The sequence below is a fragment of the Bos indicus genome, chromosome 18, assembly GCF_029378745.1.
Source record: "Bos indicus isolate NIAB-ARS_2022 breed Sahiwal x Tharparkar chromosome 18, NIAB-ARS_B.indTharparkar_mat_pri_1.0, whole genome shotgun sequence".
NCBI lineage: Eukaryota > Metazoa > Chordata > Mammalia > Artiodactyla > Bovidae > Bos > Bos indicus.
This window is the reverse complement of record NC_091777.1, coordinates 22,792,378-22,818,758: the sequence shown is the minus strand read 5'-3', so window position 1 is coordinate 22,818,758 and position 26,381 is coordinate 22,792,378. Positions and strand designations below refer to the sequence as shown.

At 40.9% G+C, this 26,381-nt stretch overlaps 1 protein-coding gene across 4 annotated transcripts in view; it reads right to left on the bottom strand.

Annotated features, from left to right (window-relative positions):
• The window catches only part of FTO (FTO alpha-ketoglutarate dependent dioxygenase), a 424,275-nt gene that overhangs the window by 221,572 nt on the left and 176,322 nt on the right, over positions 1 to 26,381 (bottom strand). For all 4 annotated transcript variants that reach the window (XM_070771936.1, XM_070771935.1, XM_019979409.2 and 1 more), the window contains 2 exons: positions 25,611 to 25,754; positions 17,305 to 17,424 (listed from right to left, as the gene is read on the bottom strand). In XM_070771936.1, the coding sequence (XP_070628037.1) occupies positions 17,305 to 17,424; positions 25,611 to 25,754 (264 nt within the window). The remainder of the gene's footprint in view (positions 1 to 17,304; positions 17,425 to 25,610; positions 25,755 to 26,381) is intronic.

Here is a 26,381-nt window from a genome sequence, read left to right as displayed (position 1 = left end):
TCCCATATAAAACTCAATCCCACTACTTATTAATATCACTGGATGTCAGAGGAACGATTCTGATCACCTGGACTGATTCAGCTGACTTGGCAGACAACTCCATGGTGAAAGAACAACTTCCCACAGTTACCAGCCAAAGAAATATGAGTGGTCCTTGCTGGAACCTCTAAATCTGTCAGAATTCTTTGGTCATATCTAACAGAATGGAGCTTCAGCTAAGACTATTATAGTGATTCAGAGAGCAGACTCTGCAACCAGACTGCCTTGGCGAACTGCAAACCCCAGCTCTGTAGCTCAGCACTTCTGTGATCTTAATAAAGTCACTTAATGTCTCTGAGCCTCAGTTTCTTTATACGCAAAACAGTAATCGCTCTTCACCAATCATACTTGCAAAAAGTCTGTTAATATACTGCCACTGGTAAGGATGTGAGGAAAACAGGCATTGCATCACATAAACTCTACATATGAATTGTTGTTGATGTTGTTGTTTAGTCGATAAGTCATGTCTGACTCTTTAGTGACCCCACGGACTGTAGCCTGCCAAGCTCCTCTGTCCATGGGATTTTCCAGGCAAGAATACTGGAGTGTGTTGCCATTTCCCACTTCAGGGGATCTTCTGGGCCCAGGGATCAAACCCACATCTCCTGCGTTGCCAGGTGGATTCTTTACCACTACATATGAATACATACATATAAATATACATACATACACACACATAGAAACTCTATGACAAACTCTATCTATGGAGGGCAATTTGACCATCTCTCTTAAAACTGAAAATACACATATTCTTTGATCCAACAATTTTACTCCTAGGTATTACCATAGACGTTATATGTAAAAATCTTACGTACAGGGATACCTTATTTTATTGCACTTTGCCTTATTGCACTTTGCAGATATTACTGTTTTTTACAAACTGAGGGGATCAAAGTAACGACAATATTGCAGAAGCTTGAGTCTGAAGATCAAACTCACAGGGAGCTGTTAATCACTCAAGAATTAACACCTCATGCCTTCGAAGTAATCAAACTAGTCACTAGAAAATAATAACATCACACAAAGAGAAAAAGTGAATGCCTAGCAGAAATCTATAAATAAAAGGTGGGAGAGACTAGAATGAACAGCCACCATTTACATTCCGAACAGTGACTCAGCCTTTCAAGTGGTGTGACTGACATGCCAAAGTGCAACGGCAAATACGAGACAGCGTGGAGTGCTCAGTCACTAACCGGGAGCTATTAGCTGAAGAATGGGGAGATATGCGTGGGAAAGAAAATGCTCTTTTTCAGCCGTGGAAATGATAGATGACCATACCCGCTGTCCTGAATCAAATCAAATAACTCATGAATGACACTCTTGGCTGTGTTTCAAAATATTTCTGTGCAAATACTTAGGTCCTCAAGACTGTCGCCTCTGTAAGAGGCGGTGAAGATGTCATTTCCTCTGGATCCCAATTCCAATATCAGAAAGAAAGAGATAGGAAGGGAGGGAGGAAGAAGGAAGGAAAGCAGGAAGGAGAAGAAAAGCAAAGAGAAAAAGAGTTCACTGGTTCACTCAAGAGAAAACCTTTGACCAAAAGTCCAAAATTATTAGGCTTGTATTCAATTTTTAAAAACTGAAGTATAGCTAATTTACAATGTTGTGTCAGTTTCAAGGGTAGCAAAGTGGTTCAGATATATACATACTATATATTTATATATGTGTATATATATATTCCTTTTCAGATTCTTTTCTAATATAGGTTATTACAAGATATTGAGTATAGTTCCCAGTACTATACCCCAGGCTCGATACTCATTTTTGAGGCAAAATAATAATAATAATAATAAAAGACCTTGGTTGGAAAAATGCCTCATTTGCAATTCTTTTGAAAATGTAGTGTTGTTTGTTTGCTGTACTCAGGATGAAAATAGTGCAAACAATACAATCTTGACTTGTTTCCCAAGGAAAATCTTCACAAATGCAAGACAATAAGGCAGTTTCATTTTATTTTCCACTGTGCACGTGTGGCACTTGGCTGCCCATGCCTTTGATAGGAAAGCCAGTTATGAAGGGGTGAGAGTGCTGTGCCTTACAGAGAAATGGTTAGAAAAAGAAGGCCCCTGTGTATCTTCCCATCTCACTACTGGACTTCCCCAAAGCGTGCTCCATCCAGTCTTTCCAAATCTGTGAGCAGAGCTTGCGTTCTCCTGCAACAGTGTCTCCGGCTTCAGCCATCCTTGAATAGAGTCCACCCAGATCCAGCTATGAAAATCCTCCTCTGTGGTCCCAAAAACCTCTCTCAGAACCCACCTTTCTCCTTTGTTTTCCCACTCTCTGAATTACCTACTGCCTCATGCCTTATCAGTGTGGGAGACACAAGCCCTCATTTTTTGAATAACTTCACAATACCTACATAAGCTGGAGCAGATGAACGATTAAATGACTAGGGTCAAGGAAAAAAATACACTTCTACTCTTTTGAGTCTTCAAATTTATCATTATTGTCCAATTTTCTAAGGTATCTTTCATAAGACTATCTCATCATGGAGTCATAGAAACTAAAATGCAAAGGGGCGAAGATTCTGAATTTTCAGAATTTAAAGACAGAAACTAAGTGTCCTCACACACTGCTGCTTTTATGAAAATTTCCTATTCAATTGCCAGGTTTTTTTTTTTTTAAGACAACTCAATAAAAAGGTCAGGTTCTTTCAGGGCTCTTACTTGCCTTCAAAAATATAATCAAGGCTATTCCCATCAAGACAGAAAACAACACTGCTTAATTAACTAAACTAATAAGCCAGATTCTTCCTCCCAATAAAGAAAAAAAGAAAAAATTAAAAGACAGGTCTTGACCTAGAGATTACCATACTAAGTGTAGTTAAGTCAGACAGAGAAAGACAAATAACCATATATTGCTTATATGCAGAATCTTAAAAAAAAAAAAAGATTCAAGTGAATTTACACACAAAGCAGAAACAGATCCACATACACCTGAGACCATCACGTTGTTAATCAACTATACTCTAACATAAAATTAAAAGTCTAAAAAGAAGAAATAGACCCACAGACATAGAAAACAAATTTACAGTTATGAAAGGGGAAGGAGGGGTGAGAGGGATAAATTGGGAGTTTGGGATCAACATATACACTCTACTATATATAAAATAGGTAACCAACAAGGACCCTACTATATAGCACAGGGAACTATACTCAATACTTTGTAATAACCTATAAGGGAAAAGAATCTAAAAGAGAATATACATATATATGTGTGTGTTTGTATTTATGAATTTCTGTCCGACTCTTTGCGACCCCATGGACAGTAACCCACTAGGCTCCTCTGTCCCTGGAATTCTTCAGACAAGAATACTGGAGTGGGTTGGCATTCCCTTCTCCAGGGGATCTTTCCCACCCAGGGATTGAACCCAGGTCTCCTGCACTGTAGGCAGATTCTTTACCAACTGAGCCACCAGGGAATTCGTATATATATATATATATATATATATATATGTGTGTGTGTGTGTGTGTGTGTGTGTGTGTATACACACATACATATATATATAACTGAATATATAACTCTCACTTGGGAAATTAGTCATAAAAAGTCCAAGCTTTGTTGGGAAACACATTTACTTTTATGACAATTGTACTTTATTAAGTTTTTGCTATACACCTGAAGCTAACGAATGCAACACTGTCAATCAACTATACTTCAATTAAAAAAAAATTTTTTTTTTAAAAAGACAAGTTTTGAGAACCCCAGGAGGCCACCTTGTGCTGTGCATGCCTGCCTAAGTGGACACCATCTATATTTATTCTGTCTCAGGATGACAATGAGATGGTGCACTCCAGAAGAACCAGTTTTCAGAAGACCTGGGTATCGGCAGCAAACATCTTCCTCAGTAAAGGCAGGGGAGGAGGGGAAAGGAGAGGGGAAGCTTCAGCCCCCAGTGGTATTCACCCCAACATCCTCTGTAAGGCTTAGATTCCCCACGAGGAGCCATGTCAGCCTCACGGACTCAGCCATGCCAGTTCTGCTGCTTAGAAAATTATGACCAAACTCCTCCCTTTGTTCTGGCAACTGGCTTCTTGTAAGAAAGCAGTCAGCCTTTAAAGTTTCCCAGTCCAAAGGTCTCTCCTGGTTTGTATTCCTCCCATCTCCACCCCTCCACACACACCACTACCCCTGGCCATCCCCACCCCTACTCCCACCCCCCAGAAAAAGCTCAATCCCATCACAAGGCAAGTTTCTTGGTTCCAAGCTGTACTAGGTCTCAAGGACTCCTGGAGAGGAGAAAAAACTGGTCAACTGAACATTCTTTCCTGGGATCCATCTGAAGTGCAGACAAGCAGCAAAGATGAATATTAATATGCCTTCCATCATCAAAAGCTATTGCATACCCAAAGGATGATAAATATTTTAATCAGTGTTCGGCTTGTCTAGCGGAAGTCAGTTTACTCCTCAGAGACTTCCCTAGTTTTGTGCCCCAAACCTGTCCAGTCCACGGTCTTCTCCCTCTCTCACTTGGGAAATGAGTCATAAAAAGTCCAAGCTTTGTTGGGAAAGACGTTTACTTTTATGACAATTGTACTTTATTAAGTTTTTCAAGAAGAGGAAAATCTAAAATGTGAAGGATGCCAACAAATGAGGCAAAAAACCCCCCATGATTTTAAGTTTTTGCAGCACTGCTACTCAGGGAAACTTAATAACCTACTTATGTCTCTCTTTTTTTTTTTAGAGTTTTCATATTCGCGTAAGTTGTTTGCCAGGGATTGCTCCATCTTCACAGTGCAAATGCCAAAGGCATAAAACAGAATGTTCTGGTGCATCATCTGTGCTCTTGATACTGTTATTATTTTTTAATTTTCAAGATGTTTGGGGGGTACTGCTGAGAGGGTTGTGTTGGCTTAAAAATAAAACTAACCCCTAAATATTCCCGTGGATCAGGACCAAACATTTGAGGAAAACGTACAGAGTTAAAAAGAATGCATCATGACCATATGTAAGATTGATAGCTAGTGGGACGTTGCTGTATAACACAGGGAGCTCAGCCTGCTGCTCTGTGAGGACCTAGAGAGGTAAGTGGGGTGGGAGGTGGGAGGGAGGTTCAAGAAGGAGGGAACATATGTGTACCTATGGCTGATTCATGCTGATGTATGACAGAAAGCAACAAAATATTGTAAAGCAACTATACTCCAATTAAAACTAAATTTTTGAAAAAGCAGAAGCAATATTGTAACAAATTCAATAAAGACTTTAAAAATGGGAATAAAAAGAAAAGAATGCATTGAAGGTTGTGCCATTGAGCCTGAAAGTGAGGAAGTGGCAGGGCTGGAAAAATGACCCAACATGAATTAATTTCCTTTAATATTACTATTTTGGGGGGCTGAACCCAGGCTTCCAGTGGAAGCCTGGAATCCTAACCACTGAACCACCATGAGCCAGAGTCATGTCCAACTCACCAATAGGACACTGGGTAACTAACACTTCACTTCACTTCAGTACGTATGTGTTAATCCCAAACTCCTAATTTGCTTTAACAAGTTAAGTGTTGAGTATCTACCAGGTTGGATGAAGCACAAGCTGGAATCAAGATTGCCGGGAGAAATATCAATAACCTCAGATATGCAGATGACACCACTCTTATGGCAGAAAGCGAAGAGGAGCTAAAGAGCCTCTTGATGAAGGTGAAATAGGAGACTAAAAAAGCTGGCTTAAAACTCAGCATTCAAAAAACCAAGATGGGCATGCAGCCCATCACCTTATGGCAAATAGATGGGAAACAATGGAAATAGTGACAGACTATTTTCTTGGGCTCCATAATCATTGCAGATGATGACTGCAGCCATGAAATTAAAAGATGCTTGCTCCTTGGAAGAAAAGCTATGACTAACCTAGACAGCATCATTAAAAAGCAGAGACATTACTTTACCAACAAAGGTCCGTCTAGTCAAGGCAATGGTTTTTCCAGTGGTCATGTATGGATGTGAGAGTTGGACTATAAAGAAAGCTGAGCACCAAAGAATTGATGCTTTTGAACTGTGGTGTTGGAGAAGACTCTTGAGAATCCCTTGGACTGCAAGGAGATCCAACCAGTCAATCCTACAGGAAATCAGTCTTGAATATTCATTGGAAGGACTGATACTGAAGCTGAACCTCCAATACTTTGGCCACCTGATGTGAAGAACTGATTCATTGGAAAAGACCCTGATGCTGCGAAAGATTGAAGGCAGGAGGAGAAGTGGATGACAAGAGATGGAGATGGTTGGATGCCATCACCGACTCAATGAACATGCTTTTTAGCAAGCTCCAGGAATTGGTGATGGACAGGGAAGCCTGGTGTGCTGCAGTCCATGGGGTCGCAGAGTCGGACATGATTGAACAACTAACAACAGCAACCTACAAAGTATGGGGCACAGTTTAAGAGCTGGGGAAATAATAGTGAATGAAACAAAGTTCCTGCCCTTATGAGATTATAAGTAGAGGCAGACTATAAACATGTACATGGTATCACAGCAGGCAGGGGAGAGCAGGAGGAGGAAAACAGAACAGCGCTATACTCTCTCTACAGCTAGAGAGCTTGGTCAGAGGAAACTCTCCCAGAGGAGGGACTGGAGCAGAGAGACGGAAAGGAAATGAGGGAGTGAGTCAGGCAAATAACGGAGGGAAGAATGTCCCAGACACAGGCAACAGCAAATCAAACACCCTGAGGCAGGAGGAAACTGGGCATGTTCTAAAGATGGTAAAGAAGGGAGACTTCCCTGGTGGTCCGGTGGTTATGAATCCGCCTTGCAATGCAGGTGACGTGGTTCACCCCCTGATCGGGGAACTAAGATCTCACATGCTGCGGAGCAAGTAAGCCCTTACCCTGCAACTACAGAACCCATGCGTTACAACTAGAGTCCGCACGCCATGGCCAAAGATCCCACGTGCTACAACTGAGACCCAATACAGCCCAATAAAGAAATCTTTTTTAAAAAGCTCATTCTGTTTGTGTGTGTGTGTGTGTGTGTTTGTAAAGAAGGCTAGTGGAGGAGGGGGAGGGGAGAAAGACTATGCTGGGGAGAAAAGGTGGGGGTGGGAACAGATAGATCCTAGAGGGCGTTAAGCCCCTCAGAAGGAAGTTGGATTTCTTTTCTTTTTTTAAAATATCCTTTTCCATTATAGTTTCTCGTTAAAAGTTCCCTGTGCTGTATAGTAAAGTAAAGTTGCTCAGTCGTGTCCGACTCTTTGCGACCCCATGGACTGTAGCCTACCAGGCTCCTCTGTCCATGGGATTTTCCAGGCAAGAGTACTGGAGTGGGGTGCCATTTTGTTATCGATCCTGTATCTAAAAGCTTATATTTGCTAATCCCAGCCTCCCACTCCATCCCTCCCCTAACCCCATCCCCCTGGGCAACCACGAGTCTGTTCTCTATGAGTGTGTTTCTGTTCTGCAGATAGGTTCACCTGTCATACCTACGATCCCACATATGAGTGATAGCATATGGTTTTGTCTTTCTGACTTACTTCACTTGCTGCAACATGGACGCAACTAGAGATGATCACACTGAGGGAAACTGGGCTTCTGGACAGGATGGTGAGATGGGGACCAGGGAGTGAAATGACTTGACACATTTGAAAGGAACAGTCTGACAGGGGTGAACATAAGTGGTAAAAACGGGGAGGTTATTTATACCAAGGTGGTAACAGAGAGAGTGGTGAAGAGTGGTCAGATCATGACTCTATTTTGAAAACAGAGCTAACTGGCTTCATTGATAGATCAAGAGATAAACCAAGAGAATTCCAAGGTTTCTGACGGGGCAGTGAGGAGTGCAAATTATTGACCTGTGCAAGGAAGGCTGGGGAAGTTATGGGAATCAAGAGTTTGCTTCTTGAGTTGTTAAGTTTGAGATACTTATTACTATATGGCTGAAGAGGGTACTCCCTTCCCAACTACTGTTCATGTGCCCCAAGATACGAGACCTCAGTACCAACAAAACACTAAGTTATTGCTGGTGCTGGCATATTCCACAACTTTCATTCGTTAAAAATAATTCACTGGTGACTGCATGAAAAGTTTATGACATTAAATAAAATACAAGCCCTCTTAATCCCCCAACATCTGTTAAAGAGGATCTGATGCATAATTTTGGTCAATTTCATAATTGTTCATTTAAATTAATAACATTGAAGTTAGAGGGATATATATATTATCAAGCAACCACCTGTTCCAGGTGTTTATAACCAGGGCAGGTATGTCTTACACACTGAAAATTAATTTTGCAGATGGCTAGGAGACTCCAGATTTTTATGTGAAGGCTAATTTTGTCCATCAATCAAAACCAAGTTGGAGATTATCTGAGATTTTTCCCCACATCAAGGAAAAATTTACAAATAGGACTGTCACAGGTGGTTCCAGATGGGCTGAGATCATGCAAGGAGATACAAAAAAAGATGATCCTAATTTATGTGTTAGGGAAAAGATGGTGTTAACAATATAGCTAGCCAGTGGGAATTTTTGCAGCATGATGCAGAAAACCCAAAGCTGGTGCTCTAAGACTACCTAGAGGGGTGGGATGGGGAGGAAGGTGGGAGGGAGGTTCAAGAGGGGGCGGACATGTGTATACCTACGGCTGATTCATATTGATGAATGGCAGAAACCAACACGAGGTTGTGGAGTACTGCTGTCCTCCAATCAAAAATAAAATACAATTTTAAAAATATATTGTCATTAAAAAAATGAAAATGATCAGAGATACTTTCAGGAAGACTGGAAAGGCTACCTCAGCTTTCTTTAGTCTTTTTTTTTTTTTAAAAAGGTCATCCTTTGCAGATGTTGACAAGAAGAGAGCAGGATGATGGTTATGTTACCCTTAATGCAGGAAAAAGTCAACTTAATATGTTCCCAGAGCTCTCTAGTAAGTCAGATCTTGACACCTGGAGCACATTTGTCCAGAGAGACATTTTTTCAAAGTCTGGGAAGATTCCTGGCCCCGCCTCCCAAAGTATCTAGCCCACAGTCAAGAAGAAACATTACCAGAGTAGCCTTGAGCTCCAAACCACTATGCGTAGCTTTAGCTCCAGGACTGATCCCAGTTCTGGAGGAAGGGAAATGGGCAATGGGCGTGGGGGATGGGGGCAATGCTGACACTAAGGAGGCTGAGTCAAACGATCTCTAAGTAAGGAATCTGCAGTGGCCACCTGTTCACACTTCTAAAATCACTCCTGGTGACGCCTTCTGCATGTTCAGTGTTTTATACTTTACTCTTTCATTTGATCATCAAAACAGTTTTTTTTCAGAAGAGAACAGTTTTAAGAACCATTCAGTAACCAACCTGGGAAATAAGATCGTAAGATCTTGATCATATCCCCAACAGTTGGCATATTTATCCTTTAGAAATCTTGCTTCCCTTGCAAAACTGTAGGTCTGTTGTTTTAAAAAAAAAAATCATTTCATTCTATCAGACTGAGCTTTTCTAGACTATGTCAAAGATATTTATAAAAAGATAAATGACAGCCTAGAGCTGAATTTAATGTCCCACTCCCTACCCCCGCCCCAAGAAACCAGAGGAAGTATACAATTTGTTTTATTCTCTATCTTTTCTAGGAAAAATGGAAATTCCCACCAGCCCAATCTGGCACGAAGGTTTCTGAATTTACATCTGAAATGCTAAGATGGTCTGCTAGTCAAAGCAATCCAAAATAAATTCTAGCAGCCTAGGCTCCCATAGTTCCCTGGGGAAAACTAGCAGGCGCTTCACACCTTTGTATAAATCTGAATTTCAGCGTAGTGAAAATCATATATAACAATAGAATTTGTTTACTTGAAAAATGCACAGAATGTATGCAAAATGTGTATGTGTGTGAGTGCGTGTGTTTATTAACACACGCTAACAAAATTTAGCTAAAGCCTATGAAATCAGGCTCAAATATTAGAAAGCTTGGCTGTTTATTCTGTGTTTTTCTCACACAGAGTTACGAGAGATGGCAAGGCTTTTTCACTTGGAATTTCCCAGCTCCTGTCACTTTGTCTCACCATCTTCAACATTTTTAGTCGTGCTCTCATTGTGTGCAGAGCGGCAGTACTGGAACAATCCTCTTAACAATTCCTGGAATGTAACAGGGACATTCTAGTCCTTGGTACCAATAAAGCTCAACTCTCATACAGCTCACGGAAGGGTTAAAAACAGAAAGTCCTACCCACTGGTTTGCTCTGATGTTTCTGGAGATATTGTCACTGGATGTATCCTCAGTAGAATTCTATTCAACACCTCTGTCTTTAAGTACAAAGCTGTAGGCTGTAGCAGCTTTAAGAAACATAAGTATCCCTTTTTTCTGCTGCACAGTATCTGTGTGTGAAATTCTCTAAAGGGGTTTAAGTATTTACCCTGAACACTATCAGACGGTTTCTAAAATTTTCCTTATCCAGTTGCAAAAACACTTCAAAGAGAATCATAAACAGAGTCCTTTGTGCTTTCCATGCACATTCTGCTTCTAAGGCTTAAGCCTGAATTCTCTTGGAATTGGAAATTTCTTTCCAAATAGACAGAATTCACAACACTTTTTTTTTTCTTAATTCATGATTAAGTCTGTAGCAACAAAGGAAAAAAATTAGAAAAATCTGAGAGAAACCCAGAAGGCAATCAAAGGAATCCATACCTGTTCGAAATTCATTGCTAAATTATCCATACAATTTTCCCCCAGATATTTTACTTTTAATATAACAATACAGAGGTGTGGAAGTGGGGGAGGAGGTGGGGGAGGGAGGCAAATGGAAAGAACCAACCTTCAGGGAAGACATTTAAGGTAACAAAAAGAATGTGAACCCAGGATTTTAAGCCACTATAGCCAAAAAAGTGGCTTTTTTCTTTTCTCCAAATTTCTAAAGCTAAACATAGACTATCCCCAGAGCTCAGAGTCTGCACGCGTAATTTGAATTGTTGGGTGCTTGCGACTGTCTGCGTGCCTCCAACCTGTGCTTCTTCTGACTCACTCAGCACTGGACCAAAAGGGGAAAAGGAATTTAAATTTTCATTTAAAACCACTAGACATTTCACACCAGATTCTAAATTACTGTAATACGCTTTGCTTCTACATCAGAAATGCTAATTCTGAAAAACAGAAGGCAGGATTAATAACCATTATTAATTTAGCAAATATATTAAATAAATAAATAATAATATAAACAATAAATAGATAATTTAGCAAATATATTAAATTAATAAAATTAATATTATTAATTTAGCAAATATAATTTAGTATATGCACTAACACTAAAGGCAAGAGATATGTAAATATATATATATACACACACACGTATAAGTTAATGACTTCACCATTCATAAGACAAAAAAGATCAATATTTATATTTATATCATTTTCTTCCTCACACCCTTAAAAATTGTTAATCCTGGAAGCTTAAAATGAACTTAGCTAACTGAACTATAATATGATGGCAAACAGCAGTATACCCAGGATATATTTCAGGATGTGAAAAAGCAGCCTTGTTCCTTTATTCAGTTACAAAGAATTTAATCTAAAGCACTGTGATGATAGCTTCATTAATCTCTCCAAAAACAAACAAACTGGCCCTGGCTCCATCATTCCCCACCTCTGTGTAACCTACACTACGGAGGGCTTAGCTAGACAGCAGCGATCAGGCTCCGCACTCGGAGCCTTCTCAGATGATTTACACGGGCCAGAATGACAAGCTAAAACGCATGACTCATCTTGAAATTAAACTATTACAACTGACTTGTAAAGGACAACTTTCACATTCTTAAGTACCTTTCTCTCTTAAAACTTTAACAACAAAAAACGGGTAACAGTCTGAAATAAAACACCTACTCATTTTCCACGTCTCCCTGCTCTCCCGTGCCAAATGTTAACATAAATGGGTAGAATTAAATGTAGCCGATAGCTTACCTAACATAATTATATGTTGTGTTTTACACTGTTTCAAAACAGATACATTAAAATAATCCAGCCTTGGCTCCAATCCACTAAAGTCAATAAAGGTTATTAAGGCCAACTGCCATATAAATGCACGGCTATCCCAGGGTGAGGAACTGTCAAGACAGGAAATGCAATTCAAAACACTGAAAATGATCAGGATCTACCCTTCTCCTCTAGAAAAACAAAAAAAAAATTTAAAAGCCATAAAGGAAGGAGGAGGAAATTTCTCTCCACTACAAAAATCATCTGTATTCTGAAAATGTTTACTCTGGAAACTCTCCTAGAATATTCTATTGGGTTATATACCAAATTGACCTCTTTTTTTTTTTTTCTTAAGGTCAAAAGGCAAGGAATAAATGTCATCAATTTAGAGGACATCACATCTAGCATTCTTTTCTATATCTCAGTGAACTTGATAGTGTTAAAACATTTTTTATAGGTAAAATAAATGTCAGTTTTGCAGAGTGCGATACCAGACCCTATGAGACAAATGGCCTATCCGCTGAATCTCTGGCTGCAGTAAGACTTCCTCACCTCACAGGAGAGTTGAGCTTTTCATATTTTTTTTTTACCCAGAAAGCAAAGCCTGTGCACTTTCTTTCAAATGGTAACTCTCTCTTATCCTGAAGAGTCTCCCTATAACGTGCTAATCTCAGATGTGGAGTGGTGGGCTAGTTTAAAAAATAAAATAAAATACAAATATTTGAATAGTGTTAGAGTGTCATCATACCTTCCTGAAGAGCAGAATTGAGAGGAACAACTAGGCTAAGTTCCTGGATTATAAGAAAGGGTTCTGGTGCTTTGGGGCTTAATGGCTCATAAGTTCATGCGGTAATATTCAGGGGAAATGTGATATTTTATCAGAATGTCATTCAAATATAAGGTTTAACATTTACATCACAAGAGCATGCCCAGAGAAGAACTATCCTCAGGGGGAAAAAAAAAATGGCAAGAATAAACAGTGTGATTAAAAAAAAAGGTGCTTACTGGAACAGGGGATGGGCAATGGAGGCTAGGGGAGTCTTAGAGATAGCTGACTAAACTTTTTAAAATATGTGACTGGTTATGACATGTAAAGCAATTACCATTAATGGAAGAAATGTGATTTCAAAGCTCATTTTCCGTTCTTCTTTTAGATCCTACCTGAGACTATACCTTCCAACCACAAAGGGGAAAAAAAAAAAGAACACAAAGACAGAGAAGAGTTACAACACAAGTCTCTTCCCCAGTACGAGGGCTGTCAAAGGTTGCTTTAATCACAAGCAAAAGGTGAAAAGTAATGTACATATTGCCTGAGGTTTTTTTGTTTTATTTTCTTGTCAAAGGAGATCGATGCTATGTTGCACAACAGAAAAAGTGCATTAATTAGAGAAATCTTTCCACAACACATACGCAACAAATGCAGAAAACCATAATGATAAAGAAGAAGCATTTGTCTAAAAGGATCATCATATTGAGTCTCGTATTCCCTGGAAGCCAAGTGAGTGCATTCAGAAAGGCTGTTTGGATTAGTCTAATTCTATAGAATCCAAATGTGCACCAAACACTGCACTTTTTATGTTAAATTGCTGTTGAATTTGTTAACCCACAACTGATTTCCTGTGTTATGGAATCTTGGAGATTACAGCTAACTTGAAGCAACAGGGATAATTCTGGACAGTTAATGGTACATTTGTCTGCATTTTCTTGAAAGGCTTAGTTAGCATCCGGGGGCCTCAAACTGGTAGCTCAATATTGCCCCCTACTGCTCACAAATGAAAACATCGGAGGCAGACTGGTACAAAGTAGGAATGTGACCGACCAGCCAGTGCCAGTTCCATCCCCACACAACTATCGGTTGGCACGGCACTACCAGTCACAGGATCAGAGATTTTTCCAAGGATCATTCTCGTCTCTTCCAATAGCAAAAGTACATTGTTATGAATTTGTTAAAAGTCATTACAAAAAGGCTTGAAGCAATGCTTACATTTAATTTAGAAGTGTCATTCCTTTTATCTTGGCCCAAACCTTCACTCTGCTGATAACCATCATCCTTAGACTTGCTGAGACACAGAGCCCATTGATTTCACTCAGAACACTCAGTAACACCATACCAACTGCAAGGAAACTGGCTCTGGCCAATTCCCAAGACTGTTCTTCTTTTTAGTACTTTTACACAAGAGTTATGAAGAACAGATAGTTTATCTAATGTGCTAGCACCACCAAATTAAACATATATATATATATAACTAAATAGTTAAAGTGAATTCGTAATGAACATCACTGGTAAGCTCACAAAACCAAAGATTCCACTTAAAAAAAAAGAAGCCCTTGAACAAAAGCAATTCAAAAATATATTTTTAAAACACTACAAGTGAGTTTCTTTCTTATTTCACCAATTCTAATTGTTTAATTGTTACAGTTTGCCAACTCTAATTCAAAGAACTGTTAAATTACAGTCCCAAAGTCAAACCTATACCTTAAGATCAAGGTTCAGCAAGTAAAGAAGTTCTAACTCGTACATGCCTGCTAAGTCGCTTCAGTCATATCCGACTCTGTGACCCCATGGACTGTAGCCCGCCAGGCTCCTCTGTCCATGGGGATTCTCCAGGCAAGAATACTGGAGTGGGTTACCATGCCCCTCTCCAGAAGATCTTCCCAACTCAGGGATCGAACCCACGTCTCCAGCGGCTCCTGACTTGCAGGTGGATTCTTTACCGTGAGCCACCAGGGAAGTTTCTAATTCATGTAGATAAATAGATAAAACCAGAATTACACAGTGAAAAAGAAATTCTCTCAAAATAAACCTGCCTTTATATATACATCCCAGGAAAAACTGGAGCATACTCTGCACAGCCTAATTTTAGGAAGAGAACTAGCAGGAAATTTCAGCACAAAATTTTCATCACCTCCAATCCAGTTGCACAATGCTCCATTTTGAACTGATTCATGTCTTTGGAGAAATCAATTTTTGTGATACTTTTAGTACACTAAAAGGATTACAACATTCCTTCCCCTAAACATACATCCATGAAAAGGTGTGGTTTAGAGATTTAAGGAAAAGGCTGGATGGCCGGGACTTCTGGATTCTGATTCGGACTTTCAAACTGGGGTGCCAATCATGGTTGTGACTTGGTATTTTCATTATTATAAAATAGGGATTAGCAAGAACTACCCATTTCTCAAATTGGTTCACTGTTTCTAGCACATCTCATAAAGTCTGCACAGCAGTACTCTCTCAAGAGTTTAGCAGGCTTTTATCACTTTTCCACTACATTCCAAACTTGATGATCTGGAGGTAGAACAGTGAGGTGGTGCAGGGCATGACCCTAGAGCCAGTCTTCCTGAGTTCTAACTCCAGTTCCCCGACTTAGCTGTATGACCTTGAAGAAGTTAGGGAAACCTTTTGTGCTTCAGTCTCCTTGGGCTTCCCTGGTGGCTCAGAGGGCACAGAATCCGCCTGCAATGCAGGGGACCAATCAGTTCGATCCCTGGGAAGATCTGCTGGAGAAGGGATAGGATACCCAGGCCAGTATTCTTGCCTGGAGAATCACCACGGACAGAGGAATCTGTGGGGTTGCAAAGAGCCGGACACGACTAAGTGACTAACACACAATACAACAAAAAACTCTCTGTGTAAAATGGGAGAAAAATACCTACTTTATGAAATTATCATAGAAATTAAATTATACATGTAATATTTAGAATAGTGTATGGAACTGAGTAAGTATCATGTGTGTGCATGCATGCTCAGTCACCAAGTTGTGTCTGACTCTGCAACCCCTTGGACTGTAGCCCACCAGGCTCCTATGTCCATGGAATTTTCCAGGCAATAACATTGGAGTGGGTTGCCATGTCCTCCTCCAGGGGATCTTCTCAACCCAAGGATCAAACCCATATCTCCTGCCTTGGTGGGTGGATTCTTTACCATTGAGTCACCTGGGAAGCCCTTTTGGCATTATTACTACTATTTAAATTTAGACTTAACCCAAATGGCCTCAATATACCTTCCAGTGAGAGTTCCTACGACACATGCCCTGAATTCCATGCTCTGGTCACATTGTACTTCCCCCCTGGTGATCTTGTTCTTACAGTGACCGGAACCTAACACTTCTCTCAGAATGTCTTATGCAACCAACCCTCCTTCTCCCCACCCAAGGTCCCCAAAAGCCACATCTGTTCTTCACAACTGTCCCAGCTCCAATGCTCTGAATTTAATACTTCTGCCTCTGGATGGTGATTTTTTTTCCTTTAAATCTCCATTACAGGATTTCATTTGAGTTAATGTAACACCTGGCTATATTCACGCTTCTCCCCTTGTTAAACCGAATGCAGTAGTTAAGGGCACAAGCTCCAGAGCCAGGCAGCCTGGGATTCAATCTCCCTCTGCCACTTACTCCGTGACCTTGGGCGAGGCACTTCATTTCTCTAGGCCTTGGTTTTCACATCTATAAATAAACAGTTTCTGCACCTCACCAGACTGTCATAAGAACTTTAACAGTTTAACTTTAAAAGTTAATATAGGGAACACTCTTAGAATAGTGCCTGGTGCCTATAAAAATGCAGATGAAGTTTAGGAATTATTGCTGCATGGTTCTCATGGTCACTTCCCGACATATGTCTAACATGGTGCCTTGCACATAGGAAAAATGAGAAGGGAAAGTCACTCAGTTTCATGTCCGACTCTCTTTGACCCTATGGACTACACAGTCCATGGAATTCTCCAGGCCAGAATACTGGAGTGAGTAGCCTTTCCCTTCTCCAAAGGGATCTTCCCAACCCAGGGATCGAACCCAGGTCTCCTGCATGGCAGGCAGATTCTTTACCAACTGAGCTATCAGCGAAGCCCTGCATGTAGGAAGTGCTCAGTAAAGGTTCACTGCACTGAACTCAGCTTGTGCTGATCAAATCTTGGCTGTTCCCATTACCTTACAAAGAGTAAGTAGAGTGGATTTACAATGTTGTGTTAGTTTCAGGCGCCGACCAAAGCCACATATATCAAAGCATATATATATATATATACACACACATATATAAACTTATTCTTTTTCAGATTCTTTTCCATTATAGGTTATTACAAAATACTGAGTAGAGCCCCCTTTGCTATACAATAGATCTTTTCTGATTATCTATTTTATATATAGTAGTGTATCTATGTTAATCCTAAACTCCCAATTTATCCCTCCTTGCCTCCCTTTCCCCTCTGGTAACCATAAATTGGTTTTCCATGTCTGTGAGTCAACTTCTGTTTTGAAGATAATTTCATTTGCATCATTATTTTGGATTCCACGTATAAGCTATATCATATGATGTTTGTCTTTCTCTTGCATTTACCCAGGCCAAGGAGGCAGCCAAGGACTGACAGAGCACAACATCCCAAGAAATCCACTCCTGGATACTTACCAACCACTCCATCTTTCTCCACATCTCTTCCAGCTGACTCATGGGCTGACACCACCAGTCAGTGCACTTTTTGTATCGACTGCCTTGAAACCAAAACTGTCTCAGCCATTCAAACTCGACCTGGGGATCATAAAGACAAGACCGTGGTTATAAAGTCCCCATGATGGACAATCAAGGACAATGAACTTCGTCATTCAGTTCTCCTCCAGTAACTTCACAGCCATAGGGTGAGAAAAAGAGGAAAACTCAGCCTAACCAGTTCCCAATATAACTCAAAGTCTCTGGAGCCTTTTAACAAAGTCAAGGAGGAAGTAGACATAGAGCTTAGTGAGACAACCCAGGTCAGGCTGGGGAGGGGGTTTTCAGTCACCGTTCATCACTCAGACAAGAGGAAGCTATCGGTCAATCACAACAAATCCTGAGATCCTAAAGCACATGACAGCCTGCGCTGTGTAGGGTGGGAAAGGCAAAATCAAACAAAATATGTTTTCATTAAACATCTTTATTAAAGATTAGTACTGTAAGAAGATCAAACCAGGCAATCCTACAGGAAATCAACCCTGAATATTCATTGGAAGGACTGAAGCTGAAGCTCCAATACTTTGGCCACCTGATGTGAAGAGCTGAGTCACTGGAAAGACCCTCATGCTGAGAAAGATTGAAAGGAGAAGAGGGCGGCAGAAGATGACATCGTTAGAAGGCTCAATGGACATGAATCTGAGCCAACTCTGGGAGACGGTGAAGGACAGGGAAGCTTGGCGCGCTGTAGTCCAGGGTTGCAAAGGGTGAGACACGACTTAGTGACTGAAAAACAACAACAAAAAGAGCAAAACACAGACACGTATCAGGAGGCACCAATTTTAAGTATTTTTGGATCTAAAATAAACAAAGAATTTACCCATGGGCCAGGAGGAGCTGGCAGGAAGGTGTTCATGTAACTGAACAATATAATTACGGAGGGACACATTACACCTACAGAGCCATTCAAACTGTCACTTTCAATTCAGTCAGGGCAAATGACAATAGGTAAAAAGCACAGTAAAGCCACTAACCATTTCTCTTCCTTCCTAAGAACCTACTACGGTAAACTTCAAATATTTCTCTCCCGAGCACCCTTTCACTCTAGCCAAATCCCATGATTCATCTGGTAACCCACTGCCTTTCCCGGTCTCAGTCCACGTGGTCTGGGTAGCGCTCTACTAATACCGGGAGTGGAACATGCAACCCTATCTGAGCCCATCAGCCCACCACACTTCTCCAGCCACAGAAATGGGCTTGGGGGAGACAGGCATATGATCAATCAGAGTAAGACTGTCAGAAGATTCAGGAAAAGGATTCTGCAACCATTTTGCAGAATGGGAAGAATGGAGGCAACGCAGTAGGAAGCAGCTACAAGATGAACAGATTAAAAAACCAGGTCCTAGTCAGATCAGCTGACTCTTGATCAAGTTATTCCTGAAGCCCCTTTGGCTTAAACCATTTCAGGTTGAGTTTTCCACTTCCTGCACTGAAATAATTCCAACATATGTAGGTGAGAGACTAACTTAAGCTTTAAAAGAATAAGAAGTTGTTTCCTATGTATTTTCTATCACTTATCTTCAACTTGAAAAGCAAATTTTACCATCAAAAGTACAACTTCATTCATCCCAAAGCTCTTTTTACTTCTGCTGTCTAAAGAAATGTAGAGCTTTCACAGCTTAATATTGGTTAAGGTTGGCTTTACTAAGGTAATCATGTTCCATATACAGGCACAGAGTTATAATAGTCTTCACCTGTTACCACAAAGAATTTTTTGTTTGTTTATCCATGCTGAACTTTCATGCAAACAAAAGCAACTTGTGAAGATTTAACAATGGTGAAAATCACTCAAATAACTAACCTGAGAACACCAAGTCATATGAAAGGGTTTTAGTTTACACTAACTAAATGTTTGTTTGATATGTAGAACCGATTTCAGTTAAAGCTGTTTAAACAGGGAAAAAAGGGAATGTAGACAATATTCAGACAATAGCTGCTAAACCTTATCTGTGGTATTAAAAGACAGTGGTTAACGGGGGTAAACTTAACTGCTTTGAAAGGAAAATGAATACAAGTGTAGTTCAACTTCTCTAAAAATACAGGTTTAACAACATTATTTATTACAAGGGAAAAAAAAAAAAGAGTTCTTTTTAGATTTCACATGAAATTTGTTGACATTACAGGAACAGCCTGTCAACAAAGCATCAAGCCTCTATGTTAGGGAGAGTTGAAAGGGTTTTGCTTTTAATTTTTTTATAATCTTTGGGCTGGTTACTTCCATTATGAGAACAAAACATACAAGCCTTGGCAACCATGATATCCCAGGAAACAAAATAATTATCGTTTGTAATTAGTTCATTCAGCCTGTAAAGGTACAACAGAGTCTGGATTTCAGTAAATGAAAGCTCAAAAGAGTGGAGAATACTTGGAAACTCTGCTATAGGACAAGGAAGCAAAGGAAGACCTTGTCCACTTTAATAAATAATGATGTTCACTTCCTCTTTAGATGCCCCAACTATCTTTTGAAGCAGACAGTGTCATGGTTAAGAATAAAGTCTCTGGAGTCAGTTCTAGGCTCTACTCCTGAACAGCTCTGTCATCTGTAAAATAAAGATAATTACATAATCACCACATAGTTTTATGGTGAGGATTAAGTGGGTTAATAATGAATAGCCAAACATGCCAGACACTTGGGAGATATGAAGAATACAGACCAAAGGGGACCACAAGGCCCAGCAGTCCTTGTCCTCAAGAATCTCACGATCTTATGAAATTTTTGAGCAAGAAAAGTTTTAACAACCCTGTCAATTCATGCTCACCCCCTGTTCCACTGAGGCCGGTCCAGGAAAGTTCAACCCCTGAAACTTATACCCAACAGAGTTTTTTTTCAGGGGTGGAAGTCCTGCCCATGAGATACAATCTTTGTGGGCATGAAACCCACTGGCATGCATTTTAATCAACTCCGTAACCTGGCTTTTTCACTTTGACATTGTGGGCAAAAACTATTACAGGATATTCATCAAATGCTGCCCTCTCCAGTTCTAACATTGCCAAGATAAGCAGTTGGCACTTTCCTTAAAATTAATTAAGAAAGCAAAAAATATTTCCATCTGCCTGATTCAGTTTGAGTTACCAAAATAAAAGCAGTCGTCCACCCTTCTACCCCAAAGTCTGCTGATGAGGAAGGAAAGAGGCAGGGCAGATGCTGCACAAAACCAAAGAAAGGGTCAGGACTCAGAATAGAGCACAAATCCTACTACTTCAAGGCTGAAAAGAATCAGTATCACCGTACTGGCTGACTGACAATGGTCTAGCCATGACTAGAGGAGGCTCTTCAACCCTTCTCCAGGGGGTAGTCCCTCCCGCCAGGCTCTCAGCTTCTCTTGAGGTACCGTCATTGTTCATGATGCTTTTAAACCACACTCCCAGGTCTCAGACATGCACTTAATGGAAATTCACTATGATCTGATCTTTGGCGTAATGGCAATACAATGATACGTAATACCGACAGTGTTGGAAGGAACTCTGACAAGTCTAGAGAACGTGCAGGATCTTGAAGGGCCTTCTGAATCGTCAGAGAAAAATGAACACATGTTTCCAACAGTGTTAGTTACGGAGCTGTGACCCAGAGAATCACCTCTTGGAACCTTTCTAATTCACCTGCACCTGACTGCTCTGTGGGATAGTCAAAAGAGAGGTCAATCAAGAAAAGCTTTCTCCTAGAAATGTTTAGAAAAATCTGAAGGTGAAGCACAAGCAGAAGCCATCTGCCGACCTGAACCATAGTCACTGGGAACTTAGGCAATGGGGAGCAAAGCTTATAAGATTCCCAAATCACATTTCTGAGTCACTACATCACTGTACAGTTGGAAATCATTTGCATCACTCTTACAGGTAAGCAAACATCACCTACTTCTGCCAAGTTAGTTTCAATCCTTGGTTTGATCCCAGGTCAGCTTATGCATGAGGGGTGGGAACTTGCCCACAGGGGTAAATGTCTCACTGTAATAAATAAAATAAGTGTTTTCAAGCAGAAAGATATTAGAATGATATTAATATCTAATATTAGGTATTAGAACAGGGAGAGATGCTAAGGTCCAATCTACAAAGAGTTAATCCATGAAAGCCTTTTACCAGGTGTTCTAAGGAAGATGCAGGTCTGATCAGGACAAAATGAGAACCAAATGATGACATCAAATAGTAATGGGTTGGCCAAAAAGTTCATTTGACCAACATATTATGTTCATAACATCTTATGTTCGTAACATCTTATGGAAAAACTTGAATGAAGTTTTTGGCCATGGAAAAACTTGAACAAACTTTTTGGCCAACCCAATACATTCTCCTAGAGGAAATTTACTAAGTGACAAGAATGAATTCCACATTTGATAATTTTTAAGAAGGAAAAGACTATTATATAAACACAGAGGAAAGTTCTATTAAACTTGACCAAAAATATGTTTAAGCATCTTAATTTGGAAAAACAATATATCCTTCAGGTACGGAGTTCCAACCTCCAAAGTCCCCAAATTGCTTAGTTAGAAACTATCTAAGACAAGGAAAATCAACCACAGTTAAACCTGCACAGCCCAGAAGTCTGCAGACATAAAACCAAGGGCTTCATCCTATAATTAGTCCAGCAAAGGCCTTTGAGAGAGAGGAAAGCACACAGTGAGAAGTGTGGAAAGGGTTCTGGGCACTCCTGCTCTCATTCACACAACAGAACGCAGAAGAGTGTGAGCATGCCAACTCGCAGGGCGAAAGAAGAGCATCTGATGATGTGCCCTGACATATGGAATTCATTCTGAAAGCAAGGACATGACCTTGAAGAATCAAAGACTGGGGGACTAGAGAAGACTGGTAAACATGCTACTTAGATTTAAGACCTCCCCATTCAAGCCGAGGCTAGCCTCAAGGGGCTAACATTTCTGATACATCTCTGCCCCATCCCCACCCCACTAACATATACAATGTCAAAAGCAGCCAGCCACTTTCTGAAGCACATGGGTTCAGATTACAGTATTTTCCCTCTGGTTAGATAAACAGTGTGATTTTACAGACAACCCCCACCCATCACTGGTAACAAAACATCGCAGTCAGTCACAGAAGACCAGAAAGGATGGAAAAGAGCCCACATACGTGTTAAAGAACACATCCACCCCGGTGCATCGCTAGCAGGCTAGCGATCCTAAAACAGTAGGGTGTTTACAGAAGGCGATATGGAGTGAGACAGAACTTTGCATCCAAGTCTAACTGACTGAGGTCACTGGGCCCACAGATGCTTCTCTTTCCTCAAGTTCTAGTTCTCAGCAGTGTCTCCAGCAGGAATTGGTGGCAGAGAACACAGGCTACTTAGCAGACAAAAGGGAGTGAAGAAAGTCACTCCTGGGTTTAGCTGAGCGTTAGAAGTGATTATTTCCCTAAAAGGCAGAATTTCTCTGCCTTTGGTTCTAGAGATTATGGCATATTTCACAAACTACGGAGCAGCTCATAAGATAATTAAATATCTTTTTAAAGATATTACATGACGTTGAAATAGAGACAGATGTAGAGAACAAATGTATGGACACGAAGCAGGGAAAGTAGGGAGAATAAATTGGGAAACAGTGACATTTACATACTAATATGTATAAAACAGATAACTAATAAGAACCTACTGTATAGCATGGGGGGAAAAAAGGAAGTGGCACAAAACATATAGGACATACATTAAGTTAAACGCATTCCAATATACAGGAGGTACAGACCAATACTGCTTGATTCCACTTACATGAGAACAGGGAAATCCATGGAGTCAGAAAGTACACATAGATGCCAGGGGTCAGGGGTGTGGTGGGGCAGGGGGGCTGAGGACGGGGAATGGGGACTTAAGTGTTTAATGGGGATAGAGTTTAGTGTTTAATGGGGACAGAGTGTCAGTTTAGGAAAGCTAAAAATTTGGGAGACGGATGATGGTTAGAGTTGTACCACAAGGTGAACCATAGTGCTACTGAACCATACAGTTAAATATGTTTAAAACAGTATGTTTTATATTATGTGACTTGTATCACAGTAAAAAAAACATTGAAAGAAAATATTAATGGCTCTGTTTGAACTCTGTTCTCTGCTCAAAACCCGTTAGTGGTTCCCTATTACCTTCAAAGTAAAAAGGAAAGTCCTGGTCCTTACAGACACCTCCAATGACCAATACAACCTTCGGCTCCACGTCCCCTGGCACCTTCTCCATGACCGCATCTCCTGGAACTCTTAGCCCCACTCCCACCACTTACACGGGACTGTCCCTCAGCTAGTCCATGAACACCAGGCATTCTCCCACTGCACAGCCCACGCAGCGGTTTTTCTCTCTGCCTGAAACACTGTGACCTGGATGTCCACGTGGCTCCCTCCCTCACCTCCTTTAAGTCTCTGCTCAGAGGACATCTTACAGTGGGGATGCTCTCTGCTTATCTCAATCTCCTCTGCTTTAACTTTTTCCAACATATTATATAATGACCTGATGGAGGGTGTTTATTGCTTATCATCATCTCCCTGCACTAGAATGTCTATTTTATTTACCACTCTATCCAAAAGCACCCAGAAAGAGTGCTTTGTGCATGTTCAGTAATTATTTATTGAAAAGATGATTGAGAACATTTTTGTATTCCAAATTCTCCACCAATCGTTCTAACTACACCAAAGAAAAAGTCTTTGATTGATGATAATCTTCAATAATTCTCTACCACTTGGTAACCTTTTTTTTTTTTCTTAAAGGTATATTTACCCACCATAAAGGGATTCTCAGGTAGCTCAGTGGGTAAAGAATCCACCTGCAACGCAGGAGACACAAGAGATGTGGGTTCAATCCCTAAGTTGGGAGGATTCCCTGAAGGAGGGCACGGAAATCCACTCTAGGGTTCTTGCCTGGGAAATCCCATGGACAGAGGAGCCTGGTGGGCTACGGTCCATAGAGTTGCAAAGAGTCAGATACGCTGAAGCGACAGAGCACACACACACGCACCCACTACAAAATCCACCCATTTTCAGTGTAGAATTCAATGACTTTTAGAAAGTGTATGAAGTTCTGCACTAACCTCACTTCTTAACATGAAAAATGAAGACTGTAGGCCCAGAACCTTCTTTAGCCAAAAGCATCTGCTAGAATAGCATAACATTGCTGTTTTCACAGGCTAGAGTTTTCTGGTTACTTTTTCTTTTGGCTGCTGATATTGGCTTTCCACTTAAAAGTGGTAATATAAAGCTTCCTTTTTAAAGATTTTTATTTACATAAAAAATGAGCTGATTCTTTAAAAAGTATTGAAAAGATAACAACAGATGCAGTCCAAAGATATAGCAAAAATTGACAGGGTACTCATGAAAATAACAGTTTGTGAAACACTGACTTAGGGGACCCAGAACTGCTGGTCTCACAGACTTCAGAATTTTGTAAACAAAAGGCATGGCTCCTACGGTTCACCTGCTCTGAGGATTCTCCTTCAGTTTCCATCAGTCCTTGTTGGAAGTTTAGCCTTCATGGGCCTCTTGCATTTCTACATGCCTTGCCTTTTGTTTCAGACTCTCACTGCAAGGATGTGTGTATGGTTAATATCCTTGGAAAATATAATTTCTCTGCCCAGAATAAAGGGCAGGTTTGATAACAGACTTAGAGGAAAAAGATGTGCCTTGATTTGGAGCAAAGGACAGGCATGCCTACTGCCCATCACGAACAGGTTACTCCAGCCCGGGCTCCTCGCCTACTGTGCTGTGCTTAGTCGCTCATTTGTGTCCAACTCTTTTCAACTCCATGGACTGTAGCCTGCCAGGCACCTCTGTCCACGGGGATTCTCTAGGCAAGAATACTGGAGTGGGTTGCCATGCCCTCCTCCAGGGGATTTTCCCAAGCCGGGGATTGAACCCAATCCAGGTCTCCCAGATTGCAGGCAGATTCTTTACTATCTGAGGCACCAGAAAGCCCTTATCCCTTCTCCAGGGAATCTTCCTGAGTCAGGAATTGAACAGGGGTCTCCTGCATTGCAGGCAGATTCTTTACCAGCTAAGCTACCAGGGAAGTCCCCTCTCCTATTAATAGAATGTGAACCCTCCATGCACATGCTATCCGGCATATGCTATCTGGCTCACTGTGCACTGTGCAGACAAAGGCTGGCAGCACTGGCATGAAAATGCCGATGCTCTGGCTACTGCCTTGTAAGCAATGAACCATCCTTGGGCTCTTACACTTAGAGCAAACCGTGGCCGATTACTTTGTTAGCTACAAGTAGGACAGAATCACCACAGTTCTCAGAAGCCCTTACCTCGTTGTGGATTTCTTCTCCTTGTTTCAAAACCACTGACTCCAAGGATTTCAAAGAGATTTCACCGTTGTCTGCCTCCTCGCGGACATTCTGCAGGGCCACCTGGCAGCGCTGTAAGATGTACTCCAAGGTCCCTGTTGAGCACTGCAGAGACAACCAGCCACCGACACAGTAAGTGAACCCCACGTTGACCAAGCCTCCCTTCCTAGGATGTCTGTCCCCTTCCTGGGCACTTACCTGCTGCCCTCACAACTCAGCCTATGCTTCTTAACCCAAGACTGACTACAGCAGCCTTCTCCTCAGGCTCTGCGCTCCCACCCTGGCCTCCCCTGGGCCACTCATGTTGCTGTTTTCTTATTGCATAGGCTTCATATCTCCAGAGAGTAGGCTTCTGGAGGCTAACACCCTGTTTCCAAATGTATATACTCTACATATACCACAGCACCTAGAACTGACTCTTTTTGTTTGCTTTTGGCCCTATAGTGAGGCATGTGGGATCTTAGTCCCCTGACCAGGGACTGAAGCTGTGCCCCCTGCAGTGGAAGCATGGAGTCTTAACCACTGGACCTCCAGGAAAGTCCCTGAGTCTTAATTATATATATATATATATATATATACACACATACATATATATATATATATATATGTATGTATATATAAAACAAAAACTTAATAAGCTCCTATTGGAAAGTGTTAGTCACTCAGTCGTGTCCGACTCTTTGCGACCCCATGGACTGTAGCCTACCAGGTTCCTCTGTCCATGGGATTTCC